At 58.1% G+C, this 25,863-nt stretch overlaps 3 protein-coding genes across 17 annotated transcripts; all 3 read right to left on the bottom strand.

The window, feature by feature from the left end:
- Positions 1 to 4,839: 4,839 nt before the first annotated feature.
- On the bottom strand, positions 4,840 to 8,220 carry LCN10 (lipocalin 10). Of its 7 annotated transcripts, none has more exons than XR_005364800.1 (6): positions 7,822 to 8,220; positions 7,067 to 7,206; positions 6,585 to 6,734; positions 6,372 to 6,474; positions 5,472 to 5,570; positions 4,840 to 5,175 (listed from the first exon to the last, which is right to left on the bottom strand). XR_005364800.1 is itself a non-coding variant. In XM_038548733.1 (6 exons), the coding sequence occupies exons 1-5, from the start codon at positions 8,164 to 8,166 to the stop codon at positions 5,516 to 5,518; spliced, it is 798 nt and encodes a 265-aa protein (XP_038404661.1). In that variant the 5' UTR covers positions 8,167 to 8,220; the 3' UTR covers positions 4,840 to 5,175; positions 5,472 to 5,515. The 7 variants fall into 7 exon arrangements, 6 of the variants coding, with proteins under 6 accessions (XP_038404661.1, XP_038404663.1, XP_038404660.1 ...); XM_038548733.1 differs by having other exon boundaries at positions 6,372 to 6,479; XM_038548735.1 differs by having other exon boundaries at positions 6,664 to 6,734.
- Positions 8,221 to 9,160: 940 nt separating this feature from the next.
- LCN6 (lipocalin 6) lies at positions 9,161 to 14,395 on the bottom strand. Its single transcript, XM_038546053.1, has 8 exons — positions 13,963 to 14,395; positions 13,655 to 13,783; positions 12,382 to 12,438; positions 10,754 to 11,070; positions 10,348 to 10,418; positions 9,843 to 9,953; positions 9,459 to 9,710; positions 9,161 to 9,322 (listed from the first exon to the last, which is right to left on the bottom strand). Exons 1-8 carry the CDS (start codon positions 14,080 to 14,082, stop codon positions 9,288 to 9,290), a joined length of 1,092 nt encoding a protein of 363 aa, XP_038401981.1. The 5' UTR covers positions 14,083 to 14,395; the 3' UTR covers positions 9,161 to 9,287.
- Positions 14,396 to 19,109: 4,714 nt separating this feature from the next.
- On the bottom strand, positions 19,110 to 25,322 carry LCN8 (lipocalin 8). Of its 9 annotated transcripts, XR_005364799.1 has the most exons (8): positions 23,568 to 25,322; positions 22,676 to 22,806; positions 22,163 to 22,233; positions 21,782 to 21,886; positions 21,600 to 21,689; positions 21,473 to 21,498; positions 19,815 to 20,023; positions 19,111 to 19,422 (listed from the first exon to the last, which is right to left on the bottom strand). XR_005364799.1 is itself a non-coding variant. In XM_038548721.1 (7 exons), exons 1-7 carry the CDS (start codon positions 23,859 to 23,861, stop codon positions 19,940 to 19,942), a joined length of 801 nt encoding a protein of 266 aa, XP_038404649.1. In that variant the 5' UTR covers positions 23,862 to 25,322; the 3' UTR covers positions 19,110 to 19,939. The 9 variants fall into 9 exon arrangements, 8 of the variants coding, with proteins under 8 accessions (XP_038404649.1, XP_038404654.1, XP_038404650.1 ...); XM_038548721.1 differs by having other exon boundaries at positions 19,110 to 20,023; XM_038548726.1 differs by lacking the exon at positions 23,568 to 25,322 and adding an exon at positions 23,019 to 23,561 and having other exon boundaries at positions 19,110 to 20,023.
- Positions 25,323 to 25,863: the final 541 nt, after the last annotated feature.

Genomic DNA, 25,863 nt, shown 5'->3' with positions numbered 1-25,863 from the left:
GTTTGGCGCCTGCCTTTGGCCCAGGGTGCGATCCTGGAGACCCGGGATCGAGTCCCACGTCGGGCTCCCGGTGCATGGAGCTTGCTTCTCCCTCTGCCTGTGTCTCTGCCTCTCTCTCTCTGTCTCTGTGTGTGTGTGTGTGACTATCACAAATAAATTTTTAAAAAAATTTAAATCACTCTTCACATACGTGTAAGGATGATCCGAATCAATTGTTCACACACTGTTGCTCTTCAGGAGGCAATGGGAATATTTTACAGCTTCTCTGCTGTGAACTGTCCCTTCTGTGTCCACAGCTTGGCCCCGTTGTGAAAATGAGTCAGCCCTGCACATGGATGAGGACAGAGGGTGTGGACAGTCAGTGCTGCCACCCTGGGAGCTGCCGGAGCCCAGGAAATGACCTTTCCTGGGACATCTGTCCCTGTGCACCTCCCAATGAAGCCATCCTCCTGGGTTTCCTGCACCTGCTGCCTAAAAAGGTGAGCAGGACCCTTGACCCCACAGCAGCTCCCCACCCACCTCCTGGCTGTGAGTCTCGGGATGGCACTTGCCCTCTGAGCCTTAGGTGTCTCGTGTGGACCCCGTGTGCCATGAAGGCTGAGCCCACACGTGGAGTTGTGGTTGGGCCTTTGGGACAGGTCCCCACAGTGCTGACCCTGTGGCCGCCCATGGACAGGGGTGCCTGGAGAGGAAGTGATTCCTCTCTGCCCTGGAGAAGTTCTCTGCCTCAAGGCCCTGGGTCCTGTGTCCTCCCCTGACCCACCCCTGGGGCCACCTGCTCACATATGGGCCTTAAACCTCAGTCCCCCTGTGGCACGTGGGGACTGGACCGGGGGTGCTGCAGTCCCCGAGTCCAGTGTCAGAGAGAAGAGGAGACCCAATGTGCCCCAAAGGGAGTTAGGCAGCTGTCGGTGCAGGGATGGGGTGCCGAGGGGCCGTGAAGTGCAGGAACCAGTGGAGAGATGGCTGTTGCTCTGGAGCTGGCCCAAGTGTCCACTGGAGGCCCTGTATCCGTAGCCTGCCCACCTCTAGCTCTACGGCAGGTGCCAGGGTGGACATGAGTCCTTAGTTGGTGCCAAGAGCAGGTGCTCACAGCGGCTCTGGCTTTGTAGGTGGAGGTGCACTCGCTCTGCTGCTGGTACAAGAACCTGCTGTAGCTCACCGGGTGGCAAGCGCTCCTGTGCCTGCGCCAGGTCTCCCTGTGGGGCTGAGGAGACACTGGCTGTAGGTGCAGCTGGCCTCCTAACCCTGGTGCACACTTGGCTCAGGCTCTGGAGCTCCTGAGGAAGGCGCTAGGGCAGGAGATGGAAGCACCTCTAGCTCTGGAGCGGGCTCTGGTTCCGTAGCTGCTTCTGCAGCTGCATCGGGCTGGGGGGGGGGGGGTTCACCAGCGCTGGTACAGTGGCCTGGTCTCCATCTGTAGGTGGTGCTGAGGCAGGCAAGAGGAGAGAACATCACCAACCTGGCTGCCTCTCCATGTGCCCTCTCTAGGAAAACCCCCTCAGCCTTCCCCGGCAGCGCTAGGGCTGGTTCTAGAATTGGCTCTCCATCTTGGGCTGGCTCTTACTCTGGCAATGGTGCCAGAATGGGTGGGAGAACTGGTGGGGGAGATGGTTTTGGCTCTGCAATTAAGGTCAGAGCTTCTTTTACCTTTGAGGGGGTCCGGGATAAGCTGGAGAGGCTGCATTCTCTGAGGTGAAATAACGGTGTCTTTGAGCTAATTCCATAGCTGCCTAGAGCCCAGAGTTGGTGCAAGTTCTGGTGCTTTAGATCGTTCTAAACCATAGCTGACAACAGCGCTGGCTCCGCTCCACAGCTCATGCAAAGTCTGGTGCTGGAGATGCTCTAGCTCTCTCTCCTGTACTTGCTGACTGTGGGTGAGATGCTGACCCGTAGGTCAGGCTGTAGCCCTGAGGGCAGGGAGGGGGTCTGGGGTGCACCTCTTCTCCCAGGGGCAGACACGTTGCTGCTGCGGGCACAGGTGGGTGGATGGATGAGCACAAGGAACAGAGAGAGGAAGGAGCTGAGGGTTTCCAAGGACTGGGCTGGGGAAGAAATGGGCAGGGAGCGCTTCTGGGTCAGGGTATACTTTGGGGACTGAGATATTCCGGAACAATGTTCTGTGATGTGGTGGCACAGCGTTGTGAATGTACTTAATGCTCATGATTTCCTTAATTAAAAACACCAAATTTTATTTAAAACAAATAATGTATACTGTATAAGACGTGAAAAAATAAAATAACTTTTAAATGTACCAGAGAGAAAACATAAAGGAGGACGGGATGAAACATTCTGTCCAGGCCTAGGGGTGGGGCTTTCCCTGCACAGTTTCAGGCTCTCCCCGCACAGGTGCCAGCTCTCCCTGCACAGGTGCCAACTCTCCCTGCACAGGTGGCGGCTCTTCTTGTACAGGTGGCTGCGCAGACATAGACCATAGCTCAGAGGGGCCTGGGTCTGCTCTGGGGTCCAGGCAAAGCCCGCTCCTCCTGATTGTGTCCCAGCCCCACAGGAAGGTTGAAAAGAATGGAGTCACACCTTGTCCCTTGGGGACACACACATCCAGGGGCCCCCAGTAGGTTTAAGTTCAGGTCTCGGGGCTTTGTCTGCGCCTATGTGCTGGGCAGTCCCCACCGTGGCTCCCAGCATTCCGAGTCCTCAGGGACATCCCTGTGGAATCCCATCCCCTCCAGGGTGGATGGTCTGGGGGACTGGGCTCTAATTGAGGGAATAGGGCCGGGTGATGGGATGTCATTTCCAGGCTGATTGAGGAATATCTGTGATGTCTCCTGGTTCCCTCTCTCCTGTGTTCATTCTTTGTCTCTGACTCTGAGTGTCTGTGTGTCTCTGATCCAGTGCTCTGGAGAAGCGAGACCAGATAGTATGACCTGCCCTGGGAGACCCCAAGTGCAAAAAACCTACAGAGGGTCCAGGCTAACAGACAGAAAAGTCTTGAGACCCCCACTGAAACCCAAATCTTGCCAATAGCAGATGGGTGCTCTCAGAGACAGACCCTGCCCCAGTCGAACCTGAGTGGAGGCTGCAACCCCGGCCTCCTGGGGGCCCTGGAGGCAGAGGCTCCCAGCTGAGCTGAGCCGGGATTCTGCTCGTGAGTACTGAGTTAAGCTCATGTGTTTGTGTGGACTCTGGAGGACTTGCGGCATGCCACAGTCAGTTCTCGAGCTGTGCAAAAGGGCACCTAGGGTGTGGAGACCCTGTCCCTCAGGGGGCTGATAGCCAAGCTCTAATAAGAAATCTCTAGAAAGGGGCTGTGGCCTCAGGAACTGTGGCTTCTGGCAGCTGGAAAGAAAGGGACTGGCATCCACAGAAAGCCCAGTGCTTCAAAGAGCAGTGTTGACAACAGCACTGAAGGAAACGTGCATGGTTCCGAAGGGCTTGCCCTGCACAGGCGTGCCCCCCAGTGCCTGCCCCCCGAAGCGCTAAAAGCCACCTGAGTGGAAAGTCGGGGGAGGAGGGTCTCAGAGGGCGGAGCTTGAGAACAACAGACCGGGAGCCACTCAGGCTGCAAGCTTCAGGGAGCTCTCCTGTAGGAACCAGGCCCCCAGGCTGCCTCCACCGGACCCCAGAGCCGCTGTGGGGGTGACCGCCCTGCACCCCACACTGTGTGGTCTAGGGAGGCCTCTGCAGGTCACAGACCCCAGATGGCATCCTACTGCCCCCCATTAGATGGTATGAGGGGCCCCGGGGTGGAGGTGCATGAGGACCCCTGGCCTGAGCAGGGTGGTGTCCCCTGGGGGACTGGGCACAATGCTGTATACGTGGGTTCAGGGCAGAGCTTGTCACAGCCAGGAGCCTACAGTCTGTCCCACTAAGGATGCGCAGGACATCTCCCAGCCTCTTCAGGACTTCGGGTCTGGCTCTGCGACCTGCTTTGCTCAGCAACTGAAGCAGAAATGCCCATGTGCCTGTGCCGAGCCCTGCAGGCCGCTGTGCCCTCAGCGCTGTTGTGTCACATGCAAGACGCGGCCGTCCTCAGGGGCAGTGGGTGCAGGCAGTGGGCGGGGGCAGCAGAGCCCTCCGAACCAGTCACCTCCTGCCAACCCCAAAACGTCTGAGTGAGCTCTGTGAAGAACCACCCCACTCCCCACAGTACCCCGCCAGCCCATGAGCCCACGCTGACCCCAGATGGGAAAGCCAGATACGTTTCTGCTGGTTCCCAGCACAGGGTCCCGTGGGTGGCGGTCCCTGGTGACAGCAATCTGATTCAATCCTGTTTCCTCTGTGGGTGGCCCTAACCGCGCCTGGTGACTCCCGATGCCCAGCTCCTGCCTCGTTCTGTCTTCTGGGCACCAGCTCCCCCATGGGCTCCAGATCTATCCTCCAGCCTGCACCCGGTGCTCCCTCTCCTCACCTGAACCGCCCGTGGCCTGCCTTCCCTCCCCCACGCCTCACCCCTCTCTGCGGCCTTCCAAAACCAGTTGTTTCCCCTCTCAGGGAGGCCCTGCTCCCGCAGCCCCACCAAACTTACTTCTCTGCCACTTCTTCACCCCTCCTTTGAGCGTCCCTTCCCCCGAGAAGCCCTCCCTGACCTCTCCTGCCCCTTCTGGAGTGAGTCAGACCAGCCACTGTTTTGTTTGTCCAGACACGCTTCTCTGCAGTCTTGTGTGCAGGCAGCTGCATGCCTGTCCTGGAAGGCGTCAGCTCCCTGGAGCGGTGGCACCTATTTTGCTGACAGCCCTCTCCCCAGCAGCTGGCAATGTCAGTCCTGTCGCAGGCACTTATGAACGTTTGGCGAATAAGTGAGTGACTTCCTGAGAAAGTACAGGACGTCAGGGGCACGGGGACTGGCGGCGCAGGCTCACTACAGAGAAGGCACGTGGATGGAGGACACTGGACCAGCCGTGCTCTATTTCGCAGCCAGTAAGGGTGGCAGCCTCTTTCCACCATGTAATCTGGGAGCATGAGCACAGCTGTCCCCGCTCAGCACCTGCCCCCCATCCCTGTCTCTTGATGATCATAAAGGATCCCTTTGGAGCTGACTTCACCCCCTCAATGGCCTGGGGTCATCAAACGCGTGTGAAGAAGCTGGTGGACGTGAGGACCTGCAGTCTTGGTCAGTGATCCCGAAGTCTAGAGGGCCCAACAATGACGCCCTGACGGAAAGGGCGAGTGGACGGCTTGATGGTGCTCAGGGCCGGATGGTGTGCGCACAGGAGGCTGCAGGAGGGAGACAGGTCCTGGGGGGCTGCTCTGCGGGGCCAGGCTGCTCACAGCAGGCCTTGGCTCTTCCTGGCATTGCAGGTGTGGGTTCAGGGCTCTGCAGAGGGCACAGCCGGGCAGCCACGGGGGCCAGACCAGGGGGAGTGCCTAGGGCAGGGACGGTGATGGGGGAGCTCCCCCGTGGGGCACACCTGTCACCCTCCCCCCTCTGCCCCGAGAGTCCACTCTCAGGAGATGCATGGATGCCATGCGCGGTGTAGACCCACACAGAAGGACTCGTGGCTGCATGTTACCGTCTTTTGGGAGGACAGTCACACCATTTGCAAGCTCCAGAATCTCACATATGTCTACGAATTTTTTCATGCTCGGGAAGCTGGACATGCTCTGCCTGCCTGCAGTTGGGGAGTAGAATCCTGATGTCAGAAGTCATAGCTCCGAGCCACAGGCACTTGCAGTGCCCCCCCACCCCCGGCCCTGCCCCGAGCTGGCAGGGCAGGGAAGCAAGGATGCTGCAGGGGAGGCAGCAGCGGGACCCATGAGGAGGTGTCCTCTTGCCCCCTCCCTGCTCACACGGCCCCTCCGCTGTGCTGCCTCCTCCCCCAACCCCTCCCTGGACAGACCCTCGTGGCTGCCCCTTGCCCTCCACCTCCTGTCCCTGCTCCCCGATCCTGCCTTCAGCCTGGGATGTGGAGGGGCTCTGTCTCCATGCGGGTGGCCAGTCCCACTCTTGGTCTCTCACCCCCTGGGCTCCTCCTCTGCACTGGCCTCCCCCACTTACCCCTGCTGTGGCCCTGCCTATGTGGTCTCCCCACAGGACCCTGCTTGCTGCCACCTCCCACTTAAACCCCTGCCCAGCCCCGCCATCTGCGTGCACCACAAGGGCCATGCCCCCAGCTGCTGGGAGTGACAGCGGGAGGTGTCAGGGCCTTGGGAGGTGTGTGGGGTCAGCGGGGTGCCCTGATGGGATTTGTGTGCTTGTAGGAAGAGGAAGAGAGCAGGGCGCTCTCCCCGACTCCACACAGTGAGAGGGCAGCTGTCTGTCCACCGATCAGGCTCACTGAGCTGTGAGAATCCATGTCCCTTGTGGGCGCTGCACGGCCTGTGGCACTGCGATGCAGAGCTCCCCTCCTGCCCCTCCCCTGAGCTGGTCGCTCCTCTGTCCCCCATGACCCCGATGTCACTGCTGGACTCACTGAAGAACAGCAGGGTCCTGGAGGCGTGGCCAGCTCGGCCCAGGCGCACGTAGACCACACCAGAGCTGTAGTCGGTAGACAGCACGTGGAAGCCCTCCACCCCCTTCACTGGCCAGGAGAGAAGCACAGGGCCGCCCCTCAGGCCTACATGGGGCCGACCCCCCACCCCACCCCCAGGCCAAGGCTCCTGGGCCCCGTGGGCCCCCCACCCACCTTCCAGGGGTCTGTGGCCATGAGGCTGTGGACGCTCCCACCCTGGTCACCTCTCCGTGCCCCAGGCTGTCATACGCACAGGTGTTCCTGAACATGGCCTTTTTCCTATCTTTCCGCAGAATTACCGTGTGTGCCTGGCACCCCTGTGACCTAGGGGGCAGGCAGGAGCCCTTTGTTGCCTCTTTTTGTGGAACGTTCCAGCTTGGATCAGGGCCAGTCCCCCCAGCTTAGGAAACCCTCCAAACACCCTCTGTCCACCAGGGACCCCGTGTACTGTGCTGGCCTCTCCCAAAATCAGGCCTTGAATTTTAGGGGCAGGACAGGGTTCAGGGCAGCAGGGACCATCCCCATTAGATTTCCAGATGACCCTGGGTCTGCCCCGCCCCGCACTCCCTCCCCCTGTTGGATGGGGAGATGGCCCAGGCTGTTTGTGTCCAAGGCTCTGTGAGGGCTGCGCCAAGCACCCTGTCCCGTCTGCTCACCGGCTGAAAGCCAGCACCACCCTCAGCTGGCCGGCTTTGTGGACCTTCACCAAGGATGCCCCAAGCTTCCTCCGCTCTCTGCCTGGCAAGAATCCCTGGTCATCAGAGGCGACAGCCAGAATGTACCAGAAGCCTGAAAACTGTGGAGAGCATGCTGGGGAAGCTGTCCCTTCCCAAGCCCCCAGCCAGGCCCCCAGGAGCCCAGGGCACAGGGGCCCTGGCTGCTCACCCAGGCCTAGGCAGGCAGATGACACACTGGCCAGGGCCCTGGGGGCTGGGCTGTGGACACTGTGTGCTCTAACTTCCTTCCAGCTCGGCCCTGCAGCGCTGTCCCCCTGACTTCTTGCCACAAACCCACAGTCCCTGGCACCCCCGCAGTCCACTCAGCCGGATCTTCGGCCGCCCTCACCAGAACCTTCCAGCCACTGGTGATCTTTTTATTCCAGAACAGGCTCTGCTCATTCTACCTCTGCCTACCTGGCATCTCCAGGTGCCCCCAGGCTGCATCTGCCTGGGGCCCTCTGCCCGACCCATCCTGTAGGGCCATCAGCTCCCTGGGTGAGGCCAGGGTGACAGACCCACTGGGCTGGCCAAGGCCTGTGCCAGAAACTCCTGCCAGCCTCGAGGTACTGCCCACCATCCCAGGATAGCCTTTTAAAGATTGTCAGCGAGTGATCTTCCAGCTGGCACACATGCTGCGTCCCAGCCCCGATGGCCATGGTGTCTGGCTTGGAGACGACGGGCACAAGGCTCACCTTGTTCCAGTTGAGGATGTGGGACTCCCTGGGCAGCTGCTCCTGTGGCTGGGAACCTGTCGCCAGCACAAGGGCCGAGAGCAGCCCGGACAGCAGGCTCCCAGGCCCCATCTTCACCCTCCTTCCTCGGCCACTGGGGCACTGAGTATAAATCTCCCCACCCACTGACCCTGAGCCCGCCGTGGGTGTCCAGCCAACCCAGAGCCTTGCACCAGCCTGTGGTGAGCCAATTGGAGGGACAGGGGCTTTGGACCCGTTTCTGGCCCAGGTGCTCAGCCTGCCCAGTGCTGCCAAGGTCACCCCCCAGGGCCTCGGGGCACCATGAGAGACCCCTGGGCCTCCCATCCTAGCCCCTGGAAGAGAGGCCCATGGCCAGGGAGTGTCACTGTGAGTCACTTCACAGGGATCCTTTTCTTTTAAAAAAAAAAAAAAAGATTTTATTTATTCATGAGAGACACAGAGGCAGGGACACAGGCAGAGGGAGAAGCAGGCTCCATTCAGGGAGCCTGATGTGGGACTCGATCCCAGGACTCCAAGATCACGCCCTGGGCTGAAGGCAGATGCTAAACTGCTGAGCGACCCAGGGATCCCCCACAGGGATCCTTGGATGTGAGGAGCAGGAGCACGTAAAGACAAGGCTCGGATGGCGCCAGCACCAACCAGGGCTGTCCTCCCCCTGACCTGAGCGGGTGCTGATTACAGGCCACTGAGCGTGCATGTGTGTGCGTGTGCACACGTGTGTGCATGTGTGCATGCGTGTGTATGCGTGTGTGCAAGCGCACATTCTAATGTATGTACACGCCCACCCCCTCCCCAGGCACCGCACCTCTCCTATGGCCGGACTTCTGCCAGGACTTGAGGCAGGGCCCCACCAGACCACAGGAGGACCTAGGGCTCAGGTCTTCGGGAATCATGCCCCGTACCCTTGCTCCAAAGCCTCAGGCTGGGACAGCCGTGCTCTGTGCCCTGGACACCGGGGCCCCCCAGCCAAGCTCCCTGGTGGGCACCATGCCCACTTCCATCAGCCTGCACCTGTCCAAACTCCACAGGGTGTGCTCTGACTCAGATCATCCTCCTGTCAGCCCAGGGACTGCAGCAACTTCCGTGAGGAGCGGCTGTCCCCAGCCCAGGCCCCACTCCTGAGTCCCCCAAAGGGATTCTGTTGAGGGACACAAGCACAGCACAGCCACCCTGCCTCAGAGCTGGCTCTGCACCACGTGTCCCGCCATCAGTGGGCCTACCCCACCCATCCTCCTCGGTCTGCACCGACTGGAGCCCCAAGAGGGCAGTGCCCCAGCTGACATTGCTGTCCACCCTTGGCACACAGGAGAGAGGCATCTGCAGGGGTTTGTGGAGTCACTTTATTGGGAAATGCAGTGAGAGTCCCTGGCAGCAGTCTGCCCCACACCCAACACCCAGGCGGCCGAGCAAGGAGGCCAGCGCCCAGCCAGCCTCACCAGAACGCGTCAGGCACGGGCCTCCCAGGACTTCGAAGCACTCACTGAAAACCAAGAAGAGCACTGGGGGACCCTAAGTTCTCCCCCGAGGGGTGTCTGCCCCCACCCAGGTCCCCTTCAAGGCTGCAGAGCTCGGGGGGAGGGGGTGGGATCTGGGTGATGCTCAGGAAAGCGGCTTACCTGGAAGACCTTGTGCACACAGGTGACTAGGGGGCAAGAGAAGCCGTGAGGATGTTTGGGCCTCGCCTGGCACCCCCAGCACCTGGGACGGGGTCTGTCCACAGCCTCCCCTGATAGGATGCTGGCCCCTAAGCATTGGGCGACACTCACGGTCCCGCTGCAGAGACGCCTGCTGCTGGGACAGGAAGCCCAGGCCCCAGCTCCACCTGGTGAAGAGGCCCATGGCCTCCTGGCTGGCCAGTTCTGTCCGGCCTGCGGGACAGAAGGGGAGCTCTCGCCACATGTGCCCCCATGCCCCAGCCACCCCCCCCTGCCACCTGAGGCTCTGGAGCCCCTCTCCGCCCTGAACCCTGGGGATGTGGCTGCCCGTGGTCTCCGCCTTACTGTACAGCTCCACGGTGCTGAAGGCCTCGTCTTTGAACTCCAGCTGGGTGAACACGATGGCATAATCCCTGAAGTTGGTGCCCAGCACACGGTAGTCCAGAATGCCTAGGGCTGGGGAACACGTACCCCCGAGGGCAGCACCTGATCTCACCAGAGCGCCATCCAGCAGAGCACTCCCGGGCATTGTCCCCTGGTCCCCAGAGCCAGCTCACCGGGACCTCAGGGACAGGTGGCCGGAGGGCGAGTGCCTCACACCCCTAGTCCTGTCCCACCTCAGAGGGAGGCCCGGGGTCCCAGCTGGGCACGCTAGGTCGAGGCCTCCATCCTCAATATCAGGCTCAAACCTCTGACCAAATGAGTCCTTTCACTTCCTCGAGGAAGTCTGAGGGAGGGACTTGCCCGCTGCCCTTCCCACAGTACCCCTGCGGCAGAACCCACCAGGGACGGCCAAGGAGGCAAGCGCATCCCCACGGCCTGCGTGAGCCCATGGGCGCTGGCTCCTTACCGGGGTTCTCAAACACCCATCCCGAGTTCTGTCTGAGCAGCTCCACCACGTTCACGTCACACCTCTCCAGCCTGGGAAACACATCGCCCACACTCAGGACCGGGAGCCGCAAGGGCACTGCCACTGGGACCTGGAAGCCTTGTCTCACGAATCCAGCCTAGGCTGAGAGTGAGCACGACAGCCCTGCACAGTGCGAATCGCGCCCTTCCACCTCCCAGGAGGCCTCCCACACCGCGGCCACAGGAACCGCACAGAAAGGGGCCTCAGACAGACACAGGGTCGCCTGCAATTTGGAGCAGAGACGCGACCTCCAAAGGGGCCAATGTTCCCCTCCAAAGGGGCCAATGTCCCCCTGAGCAGTCAGTCCATCAAGTGAACAAACGCAGCAGAGATGGTCCTCGCTCACCAAGATGAGCAGACGCCAAAGTTCCTGCAGCAAACACGGTGAGGGTAGCTGGGAATTCTACAAGGAGGAGAAGGGGCGAGAGCCTGCCAATCAACTGACACGGAGCCACATAAAGTTGTGGCAGGTGAAACAAGGTTTTGGCAAATAAATAGACTGATCACAGGAACGAATACAAAGTCCAAAAATAGAGACCTCTGGATGGCGCAGGCTGCTAAGTGTCCGACTTGTAGTTTGGGCTCAGGAGAGGATCTGTGGTTGTGAGATGGGGCGTCAGGCTCCCTGCTTAGCGCAGTCAGCTGGAGACTCTCCCTCTGCCCCTCCCACTAGTGCTCTCTCCCTCTCTCCCTCTCTTTTTTTTTTTTTTCTCTCTCCCTCTCTTGAATAAATCTCTAAAAAAAAAAAAAAAGAAACACCTAGGGACGCCTGGGAGGCTCAGCGGTTGAACGGCTGCCTTCAGCTCAGAGCGTGAGCCTGGGGTCCTGGGATCGAGTTCCCATCGGGGTCCCTGCAGGGAGCCTGCTTCTCCTTCTGCCTGTGTCTCTGCCTCTCTCTGTGTGTCTCTCATGAATAAATAAAATATTTTAAAAAGAAAGAAAATCCAAAAATAAAGCAAAAAGCCTGAGTCAGTGGAGGACAGAGGGCAATTCGATACATGATATATGATAGTTGGGTAGTAATCTGAAAAAAATGAAGCTGGTCCTCCCTTCTTCCCAAACGCGGCAAGGATGCCAGTAGCCCAGGGAGTGGGAAGCAGTTTCCTACCTGACAGGATCACAAAAGCCAGGACCCTGTGTACATCTCTATGCAAAAATGGAAAGAAACCCTTCAGGTACATTAAAAACAAAAATAAGACAGACAAAAAAAAAAAAGCAACATCCTCAATATTATAAGAAAAATGACAAACTGGGAAATATATTGGCGACTATGTTCGTTCGGCACAGAAAAGTGGTGAACCTCCCTAATACTTAAGGGTTCTTACAGACCAGTAGAAACACACCCAAGGGGAAAATATGCTGACAGGCCTGGCGTTGGAGGAAGCAGGAGAGGCATTTTGGCATGCATGGCAACCGTTGTCACTCCCGCTGTTGCAGGAGCACATGAAGCTGACCCAGCCATCTGCAGCCCAACAGTTGACAAGGAGCAAGAGTGAGAGAATGCAGGGTGGGGGGGCACAGGCACGGGTCTGGGGACTGGTCACATGGGACGTGGAGCCACGGCAGCTCCTGCAGACCTATGCTTCTGGCAGACCCTGCAGAGGCAAAGGCACTGGGCCTGCCTCCCACACTGTGTCTCCAGCTACAGAAGGTTGGGGAGCGCCAGGGTCTGTGCAACAGCAGGGCCATGGTGGAGGCCAACACAGCTGTGTAAGGAGCAGCGCGCCTCACTGGGTGGGATCCCCCTGCAGGGTGCCCAGGGGGAGTGAAGGGAAAGTCTCAGACATAGACTAGCACACCCAGTCCACGGCAGCATCACTTACAAAACCATGCAACCATGTAGCCCGTCCACACCATGGAATGTAAGTCAGCCTTAAAGGAATCCCTGCACCTGCCACAACTCAGATGGACCTGGGGGACACGGTGCTGAGGGAGGTGAGCCCAGCGCAGGGGGACCAGCCCTGAAGGACCCACTCTCAGGAGGCCCCCGAGGAGTCGGACCCACAGATGCAGGGAGGAGAGGGCTGGGGCCTGGGGAAGGAGAGGGACGGGAGGGGGGATGGGTGGGGGGATAGTGTTCAGTGGGGGCAGAGGCTCCATCTGGGAAGGTGGACCGTCCTGGGGTCCACGGAGGGGCCACTGCAGGGCAGTGTGAGTGTGCTGATGCCCCTGACCTGTGCCCTTAAAAGTGGTTGCCATGGCAATCTCCACAGTGTTTATCTTACTATACATTTTTTAAAAGTTTAATAAAATAGAATAAAATTTGAAATGTCTTCTTTTTTTTAAGATTTTATTTATTTATTCGGGAGAGACAGAGAGAGGCAGAGACACAGATAGAGGAGAAGCAGGCTCCATGGAGGAAGCCCGATGCAGGACTCGATCCCGGGACTCCAGGATCACGCCCTGGGCCAAAGGCAGGCGCCAAACCGCTGAGCCACCCAGGGATCCCCCAAAATTTGAAATGTCTTAAAAGAGAGCAGGGCCTCTGTTCATGGCTACAGACCAATCCCAGCACCCATGATGCACAGCTCCATGACACACGTGTGCTGGCACATGCCTACCCATGTGTGAGGAGCCACTAGGCATCACAAATGCTTGTCACCTATGTGGAGGACCCCCCCACCCTGTATGCCCCTGGGACCCTGATTTCTGAGTCATGCAAATTTACTTCCTGTCCTAAGACCAACAGACGAAATTCAACCATAAAACACAAGAGGCCCCCTTAGCAGGCGTCCCTCCTTAGAAATAACTGGCAAGAAAAATAGCTTCATCTTTCCTCCACCTTCCAAATCCTCCTTGTTTTCCTGTTGATAGAACCCTGTGTTTTCAGTGGCCTTGCACAGGGCTTGAGGCTCTCCAGATGCCCAGTTTCTGTGTTTGGAAGCCTGATTCTACCAGCCTTACTGGGACACAACCAGGCATGTGGGTTTGGGACCACCATCATGGCCCATGTGACCGAGCTCACCCAACACAGTAGAGCTGCCATCATACCCCAGACCCTCTCTGTCCTTGCTCGTCCCATGGCCAGGCCTGGCCCAGGTGTACCCGGGGCACCCACCTCCTGCGGGAATGGGAGGGAGGGCCCCCAGGGGCCCCCAAAGAACCAGTGGCTCTTAAGTACCACGAACCAACGCGTGAGCCCTCTGTAAGCAGTAGCTGCAGAGGGGCTTGTCCCAGGAGGCCTCTCCCACTTGGCACGAGTCCCACCCAGACACAGGGCGCACACCTCACTCACCTGTGCCTAGGAGGACAGCAATTTCAGGTTGTTTTCTGGAGTAAGGGACACCACGACGCCCTCAATGTTCTTCGTGGCCTTCTCCAATGCAAAGCCCTTTTCACCTGAGGCCACGGCCAGAATATACCAGGACCCCAGAAGCTGGTGGAGGAGGGGCAGGTGGCGGCATTGTCCCTCCAGCCCTTCCGGCATCCTCTCTCCATCTGGAAGCCCAGGGCCCCTTCCTCAGGCTAGCCTGTCCCCCCCATAGCCAGTGCGGGTCCAAGCCAGCACTGGGAGGGTAACCCAGAGGCCCTGTGGCTCCACAGAAGAGCTGTTACCTGCTTAGGGTCCAGCCTTCCCAACCACACTGCCCGGGTCCTAGGCAATGAGACCAAAGCCACAAAAGCAGTCAGCAGGACACCCCTCATCCTCCCAGAGATGTTCATACCAGCACACATGCCTCAGGGCCAGGGGTATGCATTCCCTCCAGCCCCTGAAAACTTATTTATACATCTTTGAATGGGTCACTGTGGGCGGCCACTAACCACCAGGACAGCATTCTGGCCTCTCTTCTTGCAAAGTGGGATTACCCAAGGGCGGGTGGCATTATTATTCAGTGGTGGCCTCTGTGTCCTGCCCAGATGTGCCAGAGAATGGGGAGTGGGCCACTGGGGAACATGTGCCAAGCTTGTTCTTGGTCAATGCTGCCATGCCAGTCCCTGTTTCTGTCTGCTTCCTTCCATTGGAACCTTCTGAAATGAGCACCCTAATCCCAGTCATACCACCTCATCTCCTCCCCTAGGGAGTCAACACCCTCCCTTGCTTAGTCTAGGAAGGCCAGAGACCCTGGTCTTTAACCCTTGCTGGCTGTAGGCCAAGGCCAAGTCTGAGGGGAGGCACAGACAGTTCTTCCAGTAGCTGCAGTTTGGATCTCTTGCTTCAAACATTAAAAATTTTTTTTAAAGAAGGAAAGAAAGAAACAAACAAACAAACAAAAAATTTAAAGCTCCTACTCCCTCCTGACTCACTCATTATTCTGCTCTGCTAGCCTTGGCCTCCTGCTCCCACACAGTCAACACCCAGCCCAGAATGTTCTGTTCCTTCCACTGGTCCACCCCCATTGGCCTGAACTTGCCCACTCTCTGGCCAGCCTTGGCCCTGCTGCCTCCCACCTCTGTACTCCATGACCCCAGCCAGGCCCCTCAGGAGCTGCACATCCCCCGGGGTCCCATGGAGCTCTGTATGGACCTGGGTCATCTGAGCCCCTTGATAGGATCTACCTGAGCCCCTGAAGCCCAAGAGGAGGTGGCTAGGAGGATCCTTTACTGGGAAATTGGAGGGACTGGTGGTGGAAATGTGTAGACCACATTTCCAGACCCCTTTGCCAGTTGGCTTCCAGGGGTTCTATCAACAAAAAACAAGGAAGATTTGGAAGGTGGAGGAAATATGAAGCCATTTTTCTTGCCAGGTCTTTCTAAGGAGGGATGCCTGCTAAGCCACCACTCCAACCTCTGCTTGGGAGATGAGTTTAGGGGTGAAAAAAGTAAACCAGTCCTTGCACAAATGTGCAACCAAACTTTCCACTACCCCGGGGTGGCCTGGGAAGTCTCAGGTTTGTTTTTGTTTTGTTTTGGGATTTTTTTTAATAGATTTTATTTATTTATTCATGAGAGACACAGAGAGAGAGAGGCAGAGACACAGGTAGAGAGAGAAGCAGGCTCCATGCAGGGAGCCAGATGCAGGACTTGATCCGGGACTCCAGAATCACACCTTGGGCTGAAGGCAGGTGTTCAGCCACTGAGTCATCCAGGCATCCCAGTCTCAGGTCTTGAGCACAGATTAGGGTGGCCCCTGACTACCAGCTTCCCCAATGCCAAGCAGAAGATGAAATACAAGGACAAAAATATCATCCTACTCTTCAAATTAATCCTGTTGACCATGTTTTTGTCATGTACAGTTTCCTGACATGACATTCGAGGAGACTAAGATGAATGGAGAGAAACATAGCTGAAGAAAGAGATAATAGAAGCAGATCCATAAATGCTCCCTGCATTAGAATTGCAAGGTAGGCTCTCCTAGTCCGCTGGGGCTGATATCACAGGAAAACACACACTGGGTGGCTTATAAACAACAGACATTTATTTCTCACAGTTCTAGAGGCTGGAAGGTCCAGTCAGGGTGCTAGCAGGGTCAGCAGGGGCCTCTTGTGGATCACAGACTTCTCAGTGTACTCATGGTAGAAGAAGGTAGCGGAGCTCAGTGAGGTCTCTTTCATAAGGGCACTGACTCCATTCATGGGGGCTCCACCCTCATGACCTAGTCACCTTCCAAAGGCCCACTTCCCAATGCCATTATATTGGGGGGTTAAGATGTCAACCTGAATGTTGAGGGTAGACACACATCAAGACCACATAGGTTGTGAAAATAGCAGGATTGCCTTGCTTAACAAGTTGACGGCCACATTTGAAATTATACTTTCACAGTTCTCATAATACAGCTGGAAACCATAAGTGGTATAGACAAAAGACATCTGTGTAACCCAAAATAATCTTACACATTGCAGATTTGAGGGGTACCTGGGCGTCTCAGTTGGTTAAGCATCTGCCTTTGGCTCAGGTCATGATCTCAGGATCCTGGGATCGAGTCCCGAGCAAGTCAGGTTTCTTGCTCAGCAAGGAGTCTGCTTCTCCCTCTACCTGACACTTGCCCTGCTTGTGCTCTCCCTCTCTCTCTTTCTCTTTCTCTCTCTCTCTTTCCCCATGTCAAATAAATAAATAAAATCTTTAAAAATAAATAAATCTTAAAAAAAAAAGATGGCAATTGAGGAAAAATATGTATACAGCAGGCTCTCATGAGCCAGAATGAACAGACTGCACTGCAAAGGAGACATCTTAAATCCTGGGAAAAAATAGATTTTTATAAATAAATGCTGTCAGGACAACTGGATATCCATTTGGAAGAAGATTAAAGTGAAGCACATTCACCACATGTGTGAGAGTAAACATCAAATAGATCAGAGATCTGAATGTTAAACCTGGAAATGGGACCATATGAGTAATAAAAGAAATCATTGGTGAATTTCTCCATAATGTGGATATAGGGAAAGGCTTTCTAATTGCACCAGAGTTCACTCCTGAAGGTGGGACCACTAGGAGGCAAGTGTATTCACAAATAAGGGGTTCATGGCAGGAGTTTGATCTCACGTCGCTGTAGGAACTCATTTTACAGGCCCTGTAAAGCTCTTGCCTTCTGGAAATTCTGGGAAATCTCATGCAGCCTAAGGAAAATCAAACCACTACAAACCCATAGGCCCTACTAACTATTCATCAAAATCCAGATGTAACAAAAGAAAGTACTGATAAAAACTAACTATATTTTTAAACTTTTTATAGCAAAAATAAAGCCATTAATAAAGTCAAAAGAGGAATGATACATCTGGAGAAAGTATTTCTAACATATACAGTGTGTAAGGGATAACAGTCATAATCTATAAGAAAGTTTTTTAAATTAAGAGGAAAAAAGGCCAAAACCCATCAGAAACATAGACAACATAACCAGACAATTCACACAAAAAAGTTAAAGTGACCCCTAAACAAATGAAAGATGTTTGTTATAAATCGCATCCCCCCGCCAAATTTGTATTCTGAAGTTCTGACCCCAGTAACCTCAGAATGCAACTCCATTTGGACATGGAGCCTTTTTAAAAAATATTCCTTTTTTAAAAATATTTTATTTATTTATTCATGATAGACATAGAGAGAGAGAGAGAGAGAAGCAGAGACACAGGCAAAGGGAGAAGCAAGCTCCATGCCGGGAGCCTGACGCAGGACTCGATTCCAGGACTCCAGGATTGCGCCCTGGGCCAAAGGCAGGCACTAAACTGCTGAGCCACCCAGGGATCCCCTGGACATGGAGCCTTTAAAGAGGCAATTAGGTCAAAATGAAGTCATTCGGGTTACATATACCTGGAGTCCTTGTCAGAAGAGATTAAGGGACAGGGACACACACAGGGATGACAATGGAGACCGGATGAGAAGATGGCCATCCACAACAGGCCAAGGAGAGAGGCCTTGGGAGGAACCAGCCCGGCTACACCTGGATCTCAGACTCATGCCTCTGGAGTTGAGAGGGAACACACCTCTGGTGTTGAAGTCTATGATACTTTGTGATGGGAAGGGGCAGGGGGAGAGAGAGAGAATCTCCAGCAGGCTCAATCTCCCACTGAGTGCAGAGCCGGACATCCCTGAGGTCGTGACCCAAGCCAAGATCAAGAGTCATGTGCTTCACAGACTGAGCCCCCAGGTGCCCCTGATGTATGTGACCTTGACTTTGGGATCATGGTAACCCATTACTCCCCCATAAACAAGTGGGATGCAGCCGTGTTATAAGGCAACGACGCAACCACATGAAGGGGGCCACAGAATCAGCCCTAGGAACCTTGGGCAGAGGACTTCTATCCTATTCTCAGGCCGAAGTGTAAGGGGCTATAAATCCCGGCTTCTGCCTTTCTAAGACTTGCTTTCAGTGCGCTCGGGGCCGGGTAGGAGCAGAATGGTTTCCCAGGGCTGGAGAGGGGCAAGTGGAAGGGTGGCTCTCTCTGCTGAGAAGGCTCCACATCATCACACCCCGGGAGAAGCCACACTGAGTGTACCAGGCATCCAGACCATGGTGTCCCAGGACCGTTCTCTACAGAAAGGAGCCAGACCCCTTGGAGATGACCCCAGGGCTGAGTCACAACGAACCTAACAGGAGCTCAGGGGGATTCTGGTGCCAGAGAGCAAACGTGTGTTTGCAGAATCAGGGAAATGGGTCAAAAAGACTTGGGGGCCATCCTGAAGGAAACCCTGCTGGACAAATTCAGACAGGTTTGTGCATCAGGATAGAGGATGGCAATACATGATGAGTTGTGGAAGGAAGGGAGGAAGGGAGGAAGGAAGGGAGAGTGAGAGAGGAGGGGAGGGAGGGAGGGAGGAAGGGCACCAGAGTTGCACAAGAGACAGTAAACACGTGCAGGAGGAGGGAAGGCTCCTGGAGGAGGAGGACAGAGGATGCTGGCCGGCTGCGCTGAGCCTGTGTCCCACTCTCCCAGTGTCCCTGCAGTCCTGAGCTCCCGTGGACCTGAGTGGGTGTTACCTGTGACATCGCTCATCCCAAGGACTGCACTAGCGCTTCCTTCTTGCACTGCACAAACTCTAGGGACAAATTTCTCTGCACTCTGATCTGTGTAAAAATAGCTTTATTTCCTAGAACGAGAGTTGGTTTCCGAGACAGCTCCCCCACCCCCACCCCCCGCTTCAGCCTGTGAGGTCGACTTCCGACTTCCATGGCCCAGGCCGGGCGCTCAGGTCTCCGCAGCCTCAGAGATGTGCTTCATCGAGGTGGGCATACTTTGGCAACTATCTCTTCCGATATTTTTCCACCTCATCTTCGCTGCCTTCTGTGGCTAGGACAAGGCTACACGCCTGGCCTTGCCCCCACCCCCCGCCCCCACCCCAGCCATTCTCTGCTCCCCTCCAAGGCTCCGACATCTGTGTTGATTCGTCCAGGGTCACAGCCACGACCTCTGCCACCTGCAGCGTGCCAAACCCATCCAGGAGAGCCCTGGCTCGGTGCCCCGCAGCACTAGCTCCCCACCAGCTCTCTTCACAGCCTCTGCGTTGGCCCCATTCGTTGCCCTATCTGTTCTCCCATGAGTCCTCTGGCTGTCAGCGGGCGTGTAGTTCTGCCATTTCCCAGCATGTCCAGCGGCTTGGGCACTTGTGTTGTCTGGCAGAGGCCCTGGATGCCGCTGTCATCCTCTGAATGGGGTTGGCTTTTGTCAGGGACTGAATGGTGTCCCCAGGAATGCCTCACTGGAGCCTTAACCCCAACTGTGCTGTGTCTGGAGGTGGGGCCTCTCGGGCAGGTTGGAACCTGCTAGGACAGGCACCCTCCTAAGAGGAGGGGGGCACAGCCAGCTCTCCCTGGCAGTGGAGCTGAGGCCATGTGAGACACAGCGGGAAGGCCACCTGCAGCTGCAGGCAGGAGGGGCCTCTCACCAGAGACCACCCCAATGTGGGGCTTCCGGTGTCCAGATGCGCAAGGAATAAACCCCTGACGGCTCAGTGCCATGACTGGCCCGGGGACTTGGTGACTGCTGCCCAAGCCCAGGAGCACGACCCCACAGCAAGTCCACCTGCAGGCTCCTCACCTCACACTTGTTGCAAGCTTCGTCCAGAAAGATCCATGGAACATCCAAATTGTCCGCCAAGCACCCTGAAGCTGCCAGAATGCAGCTTCCAGATGTCACTCCTATGGGTCTTGTGGGAACACTGCTCAGGATTCAATCCAGCAGGTCCCAGGCAGGTTCCCCACTCCAGGCCTCGCTCTGGGCTGGTCTGCACGGCAGTCGCTGGACCCCTGAGTGACAATGGGGTTTCTGTGCTCTTGTGGGGTAGGTCTTCACCAGGCCCCCAGAACTGCTTGACCTCAGGCACCACTCTCCAGCCTCACCCACAAGGCAGCTGCTCCCCGCAAGCCTTGTCCTCCCAGCTGTGCCCAGTGCCATGGGCTCACGCTCACCCCACATGCCCTGCCCTGACCAGGCCACCCTGTCTGCCTCCGGTCTTAGCCCCCACTGATGGAAGAAAATGGGCTGATGAGATAGTCAGTGCACATTATGGGGTGACAGCGTGCGGAATGACCCTGAAAAGACTGAGCTAACCATGCAGGGGTGGGTGGGAGAAAGCCGGTGGTGGAGAGAAGAACAGCCATGACCAGGGGGCCTTGGACATGATAACCAAGGATTTGAGGTTGGGGCAGCAGGGAGCCGTGCAAGAATGTAGGCAGAAGGGCAACATGACCCTCTTTCACCTGGGAGACCTAACCAAAGCTCTACTCGAGGGCACCGGGCCTGGTGCGCTCAGGCTCAGGGAGCAGGGGGTAGCCGGCACCATGACTCTGGGGCCCACGCACCTGGGGGCCTGGCCTTGGGCTCTGAGCAGGGCAGGCTGGGTATGACCCTCAAGTGGGAAGGACAGAGAGGGCACAGGGCTCTCCCCCTGCATCTGACTGTGTGGGCCCCGGGCCCCCAAGGGAAGGAGCCCTGCCTGGCCACAGCACCCCCAGCTCAGCCCTCTCTGGGAGAAGTTCCAGCCAGGGATGGGGTGGGAATGGCTCCCGTTCACCAGCAATGCACACAGTGAGCACAGGCCACCAGGGCGTCGGGGTCACTATCACTTTCAGGGCAGTAGTGCAACCCCCCCACAGCCTCATCTGTCACCCCTCAGGCCCCGCTCCCCCAAGAAAGACACTCGGGCAGTGGGTTTGGCAGTGGGGTTTATTCAGAGCAGGTGCAAGCAGCCCCTGGGGGGGGGGGGGCGGAGCATCCTGGCCTGGGGTCCTCTAGATCAGCTCCTGGGACACAGAAGGGCAGGGCCTCAGGGCAGCGCCTGGCCTTCAGAGGCCCCTAAGGGCTGTGCTTAGGCGCATGGGTGGACCCGGCGTCCTAGCAGCAGAACCGTGAGCACAGCCTCCCTAGGCCTCAGTTTCTCCACATGCAAGGTAGGGTCACAGCCCCACATCTCGGGACCATGTTGTGGGGGGGATCATGCAGGGGATGTACCAGCATCCCCTGGGACACGGGGAACCAGTGCCTCCCTGCCCCCACCTGGGGGGGTGCTGGCGCCCATGGGACAGAAGGGGGGGTCCCTCGAGGGCCCAGCCTCCCCTGTCCCTCTCTCAGCCCCCAAGGGCCCTCTCGCAGCCTGATGTCAGCACCCTGGAGGCCCAGGGTCCCGAGTGCTCCGGGGCCCCGTCAGGCCGGGAGACCCCAGCTTGCGAAGCTCAGCAGACTAGGGCAAGGCTCACCTCCTTCAGGAGTTTGGCGCACCTCCCTGCGGGGCAGGGGTGGGGGGTGGTCAGGTGCTGCAGGACAGGCCCCTTCCCACCTCGGGGGGGCCCCCACCCGACGCCCCCCAGGAGGCCTGGGGCTCACCGTGCCGGGCTACCAGGTAAAGCCCCGTGTCTGCGGTCAGCTCCCGGAACCTCCAGAAGCCTGGCCCATTCTCGTCCTCGAGGCTGCGGGCTGTGGGGGGGCGCAGGAGCGCTGAGCTGGGCTGTCCCAAGGAGGGCAGTGGCACGCCCCACCCCCCACCTCCCACCCCAGCCCGAGCTTACTGAAGTACTTGAGCACACGGAAGTCCTTGCCTTGCCAGTGGAGGGACAACCGCAAAATGGCATACTGCTCGTAGTCCGTATCTACCACTTGGATCTCCCTGTGGCCTGGGGAGTAAGTGGGAGGGAGGGACATGCCCCCCTGCAGGCTGTGGGGCCTGCCCCCTCCTTTCCCGGTGTCTGGACCCTCCCATCATGTGAGGCAAGGGAAAACAGCAGCCCTTGAAGGCCACCCCACCTTGTGCTGAGAGAATGGGAGCATCTGGGGCATAAGGAGGGGTACAGGGAACTGCACGGGAAACGGTGCAGAAAGATAGCAAAGCCAGTGTAGTGGGCACGCAGAGCTGGGGGCTGTAACTGTAGCAACAGGGCAACGGTTCTTACCAGGGAAGACGAATGTCCCCGACATGTCTATCTCTGAGCCCACTATGTTTTCTGTCTCACAACTTCCTGAGCTGAAAGCCAGTGAAGCACTCATCAGGGCAACGCCAGCCGGCATTCCTCCTGCCAGGCTCATCCCAGGGGTACAGAGAGAGGGAGGCCTCCGGCAGCAGGTCTGTGCCCAGGGGAGCCTGGGCTGGGACGAGGCGGGGGTTTGCAGAGCTGGGGCCAGGCCAGCCTCTCCCTCAGGGGCTCTGACCTCCTAAGAGCCAGCCACACAGGCCCATGTTTCCTTCCTATAAGTTCATGGGGCTTTATCAAAACTCCATGCTCATCTTTGGGAGATGTAGGTGTCAGGGCAGATGTCTGCAAGCTGCCAGGGGGACTGGGGGCTGAGGTCTCGGGGTTTGGACACAGGGACGACTGACACCATGTGGATCCACAGCTGCAGTTGGCGCGGTCAGGCGGCTCCCTGGCACTTGGCCTCGCGCATCTGTCCCTGCCGTGGCCCCGTACCTGTAATATGCAGCCTTCACCAGCAGTTCGTGCCCGCTCAAGGTCAGGAACAAGGCTTCCAGCCTCTTTGGGGTCTTCAGTGCCAGGTTTTGGCTGGAGGCCACACCAACTTCCCTCCAGAATCCTGCAATCTAGAGAGAGAAGCCAGAGCCCCGTCCAGGAAGGCAAGCCCCCCAGGGTCCCTGAGCAGGACACTGCTGGTCTCTGAAAGGACAGCAAGCAGCGGTCATCACCCTTCTGAGGAGTCCCTTCAGCCCACCAAACAGCAGCACCCCATCCTTGGGGCCAGGACGCCGGGGGCATCCATGGTCAGAGCCTGAGAGAGGGAGTAGCAGCCAGCGACCTGTGTCACCCGCAGGAGGCGGTGGCTTCGTCCCCCACACTGGGAGCTGGGGTGGGAAGGTCCTGCCTTCAGAAACCTCCCGGAACCTGGGCTGCCGTCTGAAACGTGGAAACCGATCATTTGGCAAGAGGAAAGAACGCACGTCCCCAGTGCATGTCACCTCCAAGCCTTCGGAGGTGCTTCTGGCTTGGCCACTAGAACAGACCTGGCAAAGAAGGACCTCGGGCAAAGAAGCATCTAGATGGGAACCAGAGACCAGATGAGCCCCACCCCAGGAGAGCGGCCACACCGGAGCAAGTGCAGCAGGAAGTTCCCCGCACGGAGCCTCACGTGCCTGTTACTACCAGAGCTCCCGGGGCGGGGACCCCACTGACCCAGGAGCAGGAGGTGGCCACACTGAGCCCCGGTCCCGGGATGCTGGAAGACCACCTGGCCCACCCATAGGAGACCCTCAGGAGGGCTCTGACCCTGCCGGTCCCTGGGCGCTTGCTCTCACACCTGCTTTCAAGGGGAGGGCTGACCCGGGTGGTTCCTGGGGCCCTCAGCCACCTGCTCTGTCCAGGCTGAACCGGGTGGGTCCTGGGGCCCCTGCTGTATCTGCTCTGGAATTGGCTGGGGGTTGGAGGGACTGGGTCCTGAGTCGCTAGACCTCCCCACGTCGGAAAGAAAAGCCACCTTCTGCAGATCCAGGTCCAGCATGGCTGTCTCCCCCTGCACCGTGACAAGGCCCAGGATGGCACTCAGCAGCCCAGCCTCCATCACTGCTCCCCTGGCCTCTGCTCCTCCAGCACCAGGTTTATATTGGGAAAGCAAGCCCATTGCGCAAGAAGCTGAGGATGTCATCAGCACACGTGGCTGAGAGCACTCAGAGGAATAGCCCTGTGCCCAGGCACTGCACAGGCCCAGTGATATCCACAGCCACTAGGCTGGGGTTGGCCTGCACTGGAGCAGTGGTGCCACCACCTTCCTGGCCCCAGACGACACCTGACACCTGCAGTGGGGCAACCAGAGGACCTGAGAGGTGGAGCCCCACACACACACACCGTGGGACGGCTGGGGACACAGCTCCCACCCTGTGGGGGCCAACAGACGGACACACCACACCCAGGCCCCACAGGCTCAGAACACCTTCCCCACAGGGTGCACAGTGGTTTTCAGGCTTTCTCCAGCCAGTCTTGGCCCAGACGAGGAAAGGCTCTGGGAGGGTGGGGGGTAGGAGGGTGGCTGGCTGAGGCAGCACGGACCTGGGGGGACCCACCCTCCTGTTGGGGGAAATGAAGGAGGGTCTCCTTTCCCTGGGCGCACCCCCGTGGAGGAGGCGCAGGGGACGGGTTAGGGGGAGCTGCGGGAGATGGAGGTGGGGGCCACAGCGATCACCGGAGAGCTACCTTCCCGCAGTTCCTGTCCTTGCCCACTATGACAACATCCACTCCCAGGCCAGGCCCCCTGCCCATCCACCCTGGACACACTCAGGCCTTGGCGCACAGCCAGGTATGACCCACCCCCAGAAGAATGGCCTGAGAGAGACCCTGTCTTGCCAACCCACCCAGCCGATGAGCATAGCCAGGACACAAGCCAGTGTGGAGGGATGCCAGAGCCACCCCTTCCCCAGCTGTGTACCCTGCCACTCGATTTTATCCCTGAGGACAAGCATGGCAAGTAAAAGAGGAGCCGGCCTTCATGGGCAGCAGCCTGGGCCTCCTAGCTGCATGATTCAGACCAAGCTGCATGCCTGGGTTTCCCGGCTACAATGGCCACAAAGCAGAGGGACAGGCGCCATGTGGCCGGGGGGCCCAAGGGCGCCCAAAGCAATGTCTGTGCAGATCAACATCCTTGGTTCTTGACAGGTGACAGGCAGCCTCCCCAGCTTCAGCGCCAGGAAAGCCCACCCTGGAATGGCTCCAGACCTGGTCAGCTGAAGGGGAGGCCCCCCCACTAGGGGGACTGGCTGCCTTGGTTCCTGCCACTGCACTGTCTCCCACAAAGGCTGCCCAGTTTAGGGTCAGGCAGGTGTGGAAAGGTCCAGCTAGGACGGGGCAGCCCAGAGGTGGCCGGCCCAGCAGAGCCCGAGGGGGCTACCACACAGTCAGAGCGGCGGAGGCTCCAAGGAGGCTGAGGACTGGCTGACATGGGCCCCAGCCTGGTGCCAGCCCAGGCTGCAGAGAGGGCCTCCGGGGATGCGCTTCAGCCAGGCAGGAGACAGAGGACAGGAAGTGTGGGGGGCAGGACGAGCACAGATGCCCCTCAGCGGGTCTGCTGCCTGCCCTGGCTTCAACCCATGAGCAATGAAGCAGGACCCCACTCCCTTCCTGCCCGCCTCACGCCTGGCCCACGCCCGGCCCTTTGAAGCACAACCTGTCGGGACAAGACAAGAGCGCTGGCGGCCGTGCATCCAGGAGGGCTGTCTTGCACCCCCTCATGTCACAGGGGGTCAGCATGGAGCCCAGGCCCTGGAGCCTGACCACTGGCTGGAGCCTCAACCTGGACCTGTGCTGGGCAAGTCATTGACCTCTCTGTGCCTCGACTTCCCGGGTAAGGCAGGCAGCAGGCTCCCTGTGTGTGTCCTGGGGTCCATGGTAGGAACAACTGGGCCAGGCCAGCTGCAAGGGTTCCCAGGGCTCTGGCCACGACCATGACCCCATTCCAGGCCTCACCGAGGTCTTTCTGGCATGCACAAGCTCAAGGTCACCCCGCGGCAGGAGGGAACGCCCCAACAAGTCCAGTGTCGCAGTCCCCACTCTAGTGCGCCTCCGGCTCTTGCAGGCAGGGGTCTGTGCGTGCCTGAAGGAGCCCCAGCAGCAAGGTACCCTGGCTCCCTGGAGGTGCTATGACCGCATGGGGGCCG

This window comes from Canis lupus, chromosome 9 (assembly GCF_011100685.1).
Source record: "Canis lupus familiaris isolate Mischka breed German Shepherd chromosome 9, alternate assembly UU_Cfam_GSD_1.0, whole genome shotgun sequence".
NCBI lineage: Eukaryota > Metazoa > Chordata > Mammalia > Carnivora > Canidae > Canis > Canis lupus.
Note: the sequence above shows the minus strand (reverse complement) of the source record. Positions and strands in the feature narration are given on the sequence as shown.